At 54.0% G+C, this 9,782-nt stretch overlaps 1 protein-coding gene across 1 annotated transcript; it reads right to left on the bottom strand.

Annotated features, from left to right (window-relative positions):
• Positions 1-1,376: 1,376 nt before the first annotated feature.
• Positions 1,377-9,357, bottom strand: LOC144891732 (uncharacterized). The gene is made up of 2 exons (XM_078775943.1): positions 9,093-9,357; positions 1,377-1,772 (listed from the first exon to the last, which is right to left on the bottom strand). Exons 1-2 carry the CDS (start codon positions 9,162-9,164, stop codon positions 1,377-1,379), a joined length of 468 nt encoding a protein of 155 aa, XP_078632069.1. The 5' UTR covers positions 9,165-9,357.
• Positions 9,358-9,782: the final 425 nt, after the last annotated feature.

Below are 9,782 nucleotides of genomic sequence, written 5' to 3'. Positions count from 1 at the left end.
GGCACCATGGTCCGCGGCACAGCAGCGCTCCGCTCTGCAAGAGACCGCCCAGAGGTTCGCCCCGGTGCCAACGGCATGCCACAGGCACCCACCGACGCACGTCGCCCCGGAGCTTCGCACGGCGGAGTACGTCTTCGTCCGCCACGATGCCCATCGGACACCACTGCGGCCCCCGTACGACGGGCCTTTCCGCGTGCTGGAGACCGGGGCGAAGCACTTCACCCTGGACATCGGCGGTACTCCTGACCGCGTTTCGGTAGACCGCCTCAAGCCGGCCCACCTCGATGTGGACCATCCACCGCCAGTGGCCCGACCCCCACGTCGGGGCCGCCCTCCTGCGGGCGGACCCCGGCACTGCCCAGCCCCGCCGCCACGCCGCCCCCCGGTCCTGCACCCATCCCAGGGGCAGCCAGGGGCATCCCACCTGGCATCCCTGCACCCCGGACGCCGCCGATCGCCAGGGGGCGCTTCGGCCGGGTCATTCGTCTGCCCCGCAAACTGGCCCTCCAGGTGCGCGGGAATTCTGGGGGGGCGCGTGTGGCGGACACAAAAGCCCACTGGCGTGGTGACATCATTCCACGCACCAAGTGGGCGGTGGCCACGCCCGAGGGGTAGGCGTGGCCTCATGATATACACCGGGCGACCAGCCCGGAGAAGTGTTACAGTGTAGTCTTACAATAAAGATGTTTATATGTTACCGCTTGTCCGCTTCCTCCTTGCTCACAAGCAGCGCGCGTAACGCCGCGCTTTAGTAACATGTTAACCTGCAAATTCTTAAGTGCCTGTAATACCAAGAATTTGATTTGTCACTATATCTCGGTCAATGTTACACATTAAGAGGGACTTTTGATGGCAATTTTACCATATTGGTGCTATATTTGTGCCCAAATGACTTTTACCACATCCATCATCCATCATCCTCGCTTTCAATGGAATCATCAAAGTCAAACTCGTCCTCTTCTTCCTCATCTTCGCTGTCCACCTCTTCATGATCTCCACAGTCCAGTAGATCAACCAGAGAAGCTGGTAGGACAGGACCACAGGACTACACCGGTTCCAACAGTCCTTCATCAGTCAGCGTCCATCCCTGTCCTTCACTGTAGGGTTTTGGCTTTTCTATGAAGGGTTCATGAGCTCGCTTGAAAAGTGCAACACGGTGGTTTACACGTAGGACGTGTGGATTCAGTGCAGAATGGCAGGGAGGAAGGCGAGCCAGGTCTACCTTAGATTTTAATGTAAGTTTCTTGTCCTGCCCCACCATCTTCCGCAGCAGCTTCGTACGGATGATGTCCACAGAAGACTCGCGACTCTGTCCATACATCAGGCAAGTGAACTGCTCCAACTGCTGCAGCACCTGAGGCTTGATGTTCCAGTCATCACCGAGTTGCCTGAAGGCCTTCTGAAACCTGAGGTTCTTCTCCAGCTTTTTCAGGGGACCCATCTTCCCCTTGCCTTTGAAGGAACTGGTGCAGTCCTCTCCAGTGAACACGTAAAACCCAAGAAGAGTGGCACAGTAAGTAATCTTCTACGTAGGATTCTGCAAGCTCAGAGAGGTTGAGTAGCTGTCGATGCTTTCCTGATCCTGTATCCAGGTATATAGTGAGCTTGATGGTGTGGGCGTGGTAGAGTAGAATCACAAAGATATCCGTGTCAGGGGTTCTGACCACAGCATTCTTGTAGCCGAGGGCGGCGGCGTGATGAAGGTACAGTACCACCCTTGTATCTGTCTCTTCCTGATTGCTGTAGATCGTGGGGAGCTCATGCACTTCAACCTGAAACACAAAAAGGCATTGAATTTTGTGAAAAGCAGTTTGATATGAAAGAAAGCAGGGTACCTCACACATAAGGATGTGAGATTACAGACAATTATCAATAAGGAGATGGGTTAACTCGATTGTTTTAGCTTAGGTAATGAATGAAGTACATACATCGGTTCATGCTTTTATTTTTAGGTTTCTTGAAATAGTATAAGCTTTTAACTCACCTTGCCATTTGATGAGATGAGTTGATGGGCTCTCCCCTCCACGATCAGCACTGCCATATCAGTTCTCTCAAGCCTCGAAACGGCTTGTTGACTACTCCATACTCGCAGCAGAAGCTGGCAGAGCTGCTTTTTGTTGTCATCATATGCAAGGAATGTCTTGAAATTGTATGGCTTCCTGGTTGCTGGTCCAGCTATAATGATCTTTTCTGAGCTGCCGCACCTCAACCTCTCCTGGGCTTTGATGGATTCCGGATGGTAACTGTCTGTTGAGACCAAGAAGTGTTTCTTGGCCACCATCTGATCGAGCACTTGTAGACATATCTCACCCCACGTCGGGGGAAGGTTGTAAAGAACATGGAGCAGTGCCATGCCGTCTTGAATGAATAGGGCATCCTCAGGGTATGGTAGAACTTCTGGGGTGGTGTCTTCCAGAAGGTAGTGCAGAATGGCGGCTTTGTTTGTCTTGGAGAAAAAACCGTCTGGAGTCCCAAGGCTAGGAGGCATCAGGCAGCACTTCATGAGTTCTTCCAAGTCTAATGGCTCATCTTGATTGTGAGACTTGACGAGAGGCAGGAATGCAAAAGTACAAGATGCCATTTAAAATGGAAACGATCCCTTGAGTATTGGAATGCCTAATTACCTTTCCCTGTGATAATGTGAGGGTAACCTTCTTTCTGGAAGCCTCCATGGCCTTGAGTTTCTTCCTTTTGATAGGGTCGAATAAGTTTCCTGCCTGTCTGCCTTGTAGACGTCTGATGAAGTCAGCTTTAGCGGCTAATTTGACACTAAGACACTAATTTGAACAAATTTTCATTAAAATGATACGTGGGACTGAAGGAGCTGGGGCTCCCACGTCGATCGGAAGAATGGACGCGACAAAAAGCTGGAATTCATCCGAGTTGCTTTAATCAAACCAAACACTCAGGCACTCTGAAAAGCCCGTTTATCGGGCAGCAATATATATACATATTATCCCAGAGCGTTTGCCCAGGAAAGGCGAGAGGGGGCGTGGCCCAGCATCCTGGCTGCGGCCTGGCAAGTTGAGGGCGGGCCTGCCCGGGCGTCCTGGACGAGCCCGGCATGGTGATCGCTCCGCGTCCTTGATAGGTGCAAGGCGATTGTGAAAACCCAGCGGTAGCCGCTACACACGTCCACCCAGAATCGACTTGCACCGGCAGGGTCAATTTGAGGGGGGTCCTGATGACCCGGCCGAAGCGACCCCTGGCGGGTCGTGGGAGGGTGGTGGGCGGTTGAGTGGGGGGCACCGTGGACGGGGGGCGGCCTCGCCGCGGCGGAAGGCCCACCCGTGGTGGGTGGTCGACGTCCACGTGCGCCGGCTTGAGGCGGTCCACCGCAATCTGGTCCGACCTGCCGCCGATGTCGATGACGAACGACTTGTCGTCCCGTCGCAGCACCCGGAAGGGCCCGTCGTACGGCGGCTGGAGTGGCCCCCGATGTGCGTCGTGACGCACAAAAACATACTCCGCTGTGCGAAGTGCTGGGGGGACGTAGGACTGGGGGTCACCGTGGTGGGATGTTGGCACGGGGGCAAACCGTCGGGTGGCCTCCTGGAGGTCCGAGCGCTGGTGAGCTGCGGACCAGGGACTGGTAGCGTCGGGCACGAATTCACCCGGGACGTGTAGCGCCTGGCCATAGACAAGCTCGGTGGTGGATGCCTGGAGGTCCTCCTTGGGGGCCGTGCGGAGGCCCAAAAGGACCCACGGCAGCCGGTCGGCCCAACCGCCGTCTTGAAAGCCGGCCATGAGCGCGGCCTTCATGGAGCGGTGGAATCGCTCGCACAACCCGTTTACTTGGGGGTGGTAGGCCGTAGTACGGTGGAGCTTGACCCCCAGGTTGTGGGCGACCGTGCCCCACAGCTCGGAGGTGAACTGTGGTCCGTGGTCTGACGAGATGTCCGCCGGTGCGCCGAAGCGGGCGACCCAGGTGGCGATGAAAGCCTGCGCCACGTCGGCTGTGGTGGTGGAGACGAGGGGAATGGCCTCCGGCCACCTGGTGGTCCTGTCCACCATGGTGAGCAGGTGTGTGAACCCCCGTGATGGGGGGAGGGGGCCCACCAGATCTACGTTGACGTGGTCGAAACGTCTTTCTGGCACGGTGAAAGGTGCCAGCGGGGCCTGGGTGTGTCGGTGGACCTTGGCCCGTTGGCAGGCCGTGCAGGTGCTGGTCCAATCGCGGACGTCCCGACGAAGGCCGTGCCAGATGAATCGCGCCGACACCAGCTTCTGGGAAGCTTTCCGGCCCGGGTGGGAAAGGCCGTGGAGGGAGGCGAAGATGCGGCGTTGCCAGGTGACGGGCACGATGGGGCGAGGCTGGCCTTGGGAGACGTCGCAGAGCAGGACAGTGTCCGCGAAGGGGATGTCGGCCAGGCGGAGGCCCGTGTCCGCCGCCCGGAGGGCTTGCACCGTGGTGTCTGTGGTTTGGACCGCCGCCATAAGCGCAAAGTCCACGCCCAGGTGGACCGCGTTCGCGCTGGCCCGGGAAAGACAGTCGGCCACGGCGTTGTTTTTGCCGGCGACGTGCCGGATGTCCGTGGTAAACTCCGACACGGCGGAGAGGTGGCGCTGTTGGCGGGCCGACCACGGCTCCGTGGCCTTGGCCATGGCGTAAACCAATGGCTTGTGGTCGACGAACGCCGTGAAAGGTCGGCCCTCCAGGAGGTGGCGGAAATGGCGGACGGCCAGGTGTAGACCGAGGAGCTCCCGGTCAAACGTGCTGTATTTGAGCTCGTTCGGCCGGAGCTGCCGGCTGAAAAAAGTGAGTGGCTGCCAAACCCCATTCACCCATTGCTCATGTACGGCACCCACCGCGTAGTCGGAGGCATCCGTGGTGAGGGTGATGGGAGCGTTGAGCACCGGGTGAGCGAGCAGTGTTGCATCGGCGAGGGCCCGCTTTGAGCTTTGGAAGGCCGCATCCATTGCTGCGGACCAGGCGATGTCGTGCTTGGCCGGCTTGCCCCGGAGGGCTTCGTAGAGGGGCCGCATGAGTTGAGCAGCGCGGGGCACGAAGCGGTGATAAAAATTCACCATTCCCAGGAATTCCTGCAGGGCCTTTATGGTGCGGGGACGCGGGAACGTGGTGATGGCCTCGACCTTGGTTGGCAGCGGCATGGCCCCGTTCTTGGTGATGTGGTGGCCCAAAAAATCAACGGCCGTCGTGCCGAAGTGGCATTTGGCCGGGTTGACGATGAGGCCGTGCTCGCTGAGGCGCCCGAACAGTGTTCGGAGGTGGAGGAGGTGCTCGGCCCGGGACGTGCTGGCGACGAGGATGTCGTCCAGGTAAACGAAAAGGAACGGCAGGTCACGCAGCATGCCGTCCATCAAGCGCTGGAAAGCCTGAGCCGCATTCTTGAGACCAAACGGCATCCGCAAGAATTCGAATAAGCCGAACGGCATGATGACTTCCGTTTTAGGGACGTCGGCCGCCCTGACAGGTACCTGGTGATATCCCCGTATGAGATCAATTTTCGAAAAAATGACCCGTCCCGCCAGACGGGCAGAGAAGTCTTGGATATGCGGGATCGGGTACCTGTCGGGGGTGGTAGCGTCATTGAGACGGCGGTAGTCGCCACACGGGCGCCATCCACCCCCCGGCTTTGGCACGATGTGCAGTGGCGAGGCCCACGCTCTATCGGAGCGCCGCACGATGCCGAGGTGCTCCAACGCGTCGAATTCGGCCTTCGCCACGGCGAGCTTGGCTGGGTCGAGGCGGCGGGCCCTCACGTAGACCGGCGGGCCCGTGGTTGGTATGTGGTGCTCGATCCCATGCCGTACTGCGACGGCCGAAAACGTCGGCCGCGTGAGGGCCGGGAACTCTGTGAGCAGGCAAGCAAACTCGTTCGCCGCCGGGACGGCGCATGCCAGCTCGGTCGGCGCGGAGCTGCTCAATGTGCATACCAGGGAGCTGAAGGTTTCGGAGTTGATTAAACGACGCCGTTGGACGTCCACCAGCAGTCCGTGTGTGCAGAGGAAGTCGGCGCCTAGCAGAGCCATGGGCACGTTTGCGGTTACAAACGTCCAAGCAAAGCGTTGGCCGCCGAAGCAGAGGGTGACGTTGCGTGGGCCGAAGGTGCGGATGGTCGATCCGTTGGCCGCAACCAAGGAGGGGCCGCAAACCGCGGATTGCCTGTCCTGGTCAGAGGTGGGTATGACGCTCAGTTGGGCGCCGGTGTCGCACAGGAAGCGCCGTCCGGATGCTTTATCCGTGATGAACAGTAAGTTGCCCGTGTGGCCGGCGCTCATGGCTGGTAATGAATGCCGGCCCGGCCGTTTCCCGGCCTGCCGAAGGTGCACGGGGGTCGGCATGTCCGGGCCTTCTGTCTGAACCTGGCATGATAGTAACACCACGCTTGGTCAGGTGGAGGCCCCGGTCGTCGTGCTGGAGGTGGTCGGCTCGGTGTAGCGGCCGCCAATTGCGTCGGCAGTTCGGTCGTCGACCGTGCCGGGTGCTCGGGCGCCATGGGTGTTGCGTCGGACGGCGGTGGGTCCCATGTCGCCGCTGCGATGCGCTGTCCTGCGGCGGAGATCTTGTCGGCTTCTCTGGCAAGGGCCCGGGGATCTGTGATCGTCGTGCTTGCCAGGGCGAGGCGTACCGGGTTAGGCAGCTGACGGAGGAACAGCTCCCGGAACAGGAATGCCGGAGAGTGCTCGCCGAGCAGTGAAAGCATGTAGTCCATTCGCTCGGAAGGGCGTGTGTCGCCGAGCTCGGGCAGGTCGAGCAGGCGCCGTGCGCGTTCCGCCGATGGGAGGGTGAAAGCGTCGAGGAGAAGCTTCTTAATCGCGCCGTATTTGTCAGCGGCTGGCGGGCTCTCGAGGAGGCTCAGGGCGCGGGCCGCGGTGACCGAACCGAGCGCTGCTACCACATGGTGGTAGCGGGTGTCGTCGGCCGTGATGCCTCGCAGGGCGAACAGGGAATCCGCCTGTGCGAACCAAACCGCCGCGTGAGCCTCCCAGAAGGTAGGCAGTTTAAGGGCGACTGCCGTGTCCATGTCGGTAGGTCACCAATGAAGGAGCTGGGGCTCCCACGTCGATCGGAAGAATGGACGCGACAAAAAGCTGGAATTCATCCCAGTTGCTTTAATCAAACCAAACACTCAGGCACTCTGAAAAGCCCGTTTATCGGGCAGCAATATATATACATATTATCCCGGAGCGCTTGCCCAGGAAAGGCGAGAGGGGGCGTGGCCCAGCGTCCTGGCTGCGGCCTGGCAAGTTGAGGGCGAGCCTGCCCGGGCGTCCTGGACGAGCCCGGCATGGTGATCGCTCCGCGTCCTTGATAGGTGCAAGGTGATTGTGAAAACCCAGCGGTAGCCGCTACAGGACACTATTTGAATTTTTTAACATAGCTAATCGTTTTCTACGCATTTTTTCTGATATACATAGAGACATTGATTAGAAGTTGATTTCAGGGGGGTGCACAGTCCCCCCCCCCCCCTTTACCCACTAGAGACTAGACTAATAGGTTAATGGTTGATATGGTGTGGAAGTGAGTCGAATTTTGTGCATCAGAGCTCAGGGATGAATGCGCACATGAGGATAGAAATGACTCGTTCTGACACCTCAAGAAAGGAAGGGTAATGGTTCAGGAGTTAACATCAGGGTGATTTGGAGCAAAGGGAAATAATAGGGAAATAAATAAGTGAAAAAGAAGGGGAAGAATGACGATAAATATACCAAAACAACTCAAAAAAGGAAACATAAAAGGGAGAGAACAAAGGGTGGGCAATGGAAGGGAAAAGTGACGAGGTAATAGAGGAGAAAAAGGAGAGCAGGAGAGAGAAGATGAAAAGGAGAAGATGAAAAGGAGAGATAATCTATCTATAATTCCAGTAATCTCTGTGTGTTTGTTTGTACGTTTGTACGTTTGTTTGTTTGTCTGTGACCGCTGTTTCTCGACAACCACGGGTCCGATATACTTTAAACTTGCCAGGTATATTGCTGGGGACCCGAGGATGTGCCTTTTCAAGGTTTCATATTAATCGGACAATTACTTACCGAGCTATGTCCAAAAAACGATTCAACCAATCAGAGAGCAGCGAGCTATCGCGTGTGCCGAACGTGGCGGACACACTCTGCCTCGGATGGCACATTTGAGAGCGTATTCATTTATTTCACGTTTGCAAACTATGTTGGCGCTATGTTGGCGTTAAACTATGTTTTAAAACTAATAAAAACCCCGGGGGGATTGTCACTGTACTCGCAAGCCGTTCGCCGTTCGCTTTGGCGTTGCGAATGGACCAAAACATTTCATGCACCAAACCATTTCATGTAAAGCGTTCGCCGTTCGCTTTGGCGTTGCGAATGGACCAAAACATTTCATGAACCAAACCATTTCATGTAAATAGAGGGGGGGATATAATTTTAGATATAGATATAGTACGGGCATGCCCTAGTGTAGATAAAATGAAATAATATAAAAGGGGAAAAACAGCAGGAAAATATGGAAAAGTTGTAAAAGACAGGAGGTCTAAGTAAATGAAAAGTGTTCTTTAATCATTTCAATCACATACTACATTTCATTTGTGCATTATACCGTCAGTTATTTATCTTACCACTTACATGAATTGAACACATCTGCATGCTGCATCTCCAATGGACAGAAGTCATCTGTCTTTGGAAATATTGAAATCATTGATGAGGCAGATAGAGGGGTTACTTGAGTTTAGTAGTTTCCTACAATTAGTTGAGTGCCTAGTTGATGAGCTGGGGGGTTTGACACAATCCCAGAGGTTTTTTTTTTTATTATTTTTTTGTATACAGAGTCAAATCGAATTCTTAAGGGGAAATACATGGTTGACTGGTCAGACCAAAATAACTACTCACTGCAAGTAAACATCTAAAATACATCATGCAATAGCAAGAATGAACTGAGCAGTCTGGCACTCGCAATTGTGATCAATAACCTACTTTAAGCACGGATTACAATCACTTCACTCCAATGTAACAAACAAGAAGACGTCATGCAGCACACGATTCTTGCAAAGCAAGAATAGTTCGTTTCCCAATTCAGTGACCCAATATGCAAATCCTGTTCAACTTGCAACTTAATCGGATGAAAAATGGCGATTTTAGAAATTTGACCTCAACATTACCTTTTGATCTTTGACCTCAAAATCAATAGGCTTCTCAATTGTGACGACCTCTACAACTTGGTGAAGTTTCATGACGATCCGTTTAGAATTGTGACCTGTAGGCGAGTGACAGACAGACAGACAAACAAACAGATGAAAAATCACTCATAGAGTGACACTTGGCAAAAGAGAACAAAGTAGAATGAATGGCACTCAGTAGAGCATCTTCTCACCTCAAAACTAATTGGTGGTTGAATTGAGTGACCTGATATACAAATCGTCTTCAAATTTTAAGTTAATCGGAGGAAAATTGACAATTTTATAAAATTAACCTATGTTGACCTTTTAGCCTATGTTGACCTCAAAAATAGTTGGTGGTTGAATTCACTTTTCTGATATGAAAATCCTATTCAAATTTCAAGTCAATAATAATAATAATAATAATGCATTTATTTTATATAGCGCTTTTCAGGAAGCCCAAAGACCCAATAGGATGAAAATTGAAGATTTTAGTGATTTGAAATGGTAGTTCACCTTTTGGCCTATGTTGACATTTTGGCCGATGTTGATCTCAAAAATAGTTGGTGGTTGAATTCAATTTGCTGATATGTAATTCTTATTAAAATTTCAAGTCAATCGGATAAAAATGGAGGATTTTAGAAATTTGAAAAAAGTGGTTGACCTTTGGCCTATATTGACCTTTTGACCTCA

The sequence above is a fragment of the Myxine glutinosa genome, chromosome 1, assembly GCF_964187855.1.
Source record: "Myxine glutinosa chromosome 1, kmMyxGlut1.1, whole genome shotgun sequence".
NCBI classification, from domain to species: domain Eukaryota; kingdom Metazoa; phylum Chordata; class Myxini; order Myxiniformes; family Myxinidae; genus Myxine; species Myxine glutinosa.
This window is presented reverse-complemented; position numbering and strand designations above follow the sequence as displayed.

Excerpts from the sequence above, each read along its gene's own strand:
- LOC144891732 (XM_078775943.1), bottom strand. The coding sequence starts at position 9,164 with ATGAAACTTCACCAAGTTGTAGAGGTCGTCACAATTGAGAAGCCTATT. Across the intron at positions 1,773-9,092 it reads TTGAGGTCAAAGATCAAAAG|GTTGAAGTGCATGAGCTCCC; the intron begins GTAATGTTGAGG and ends TTTGTGTTTCAG.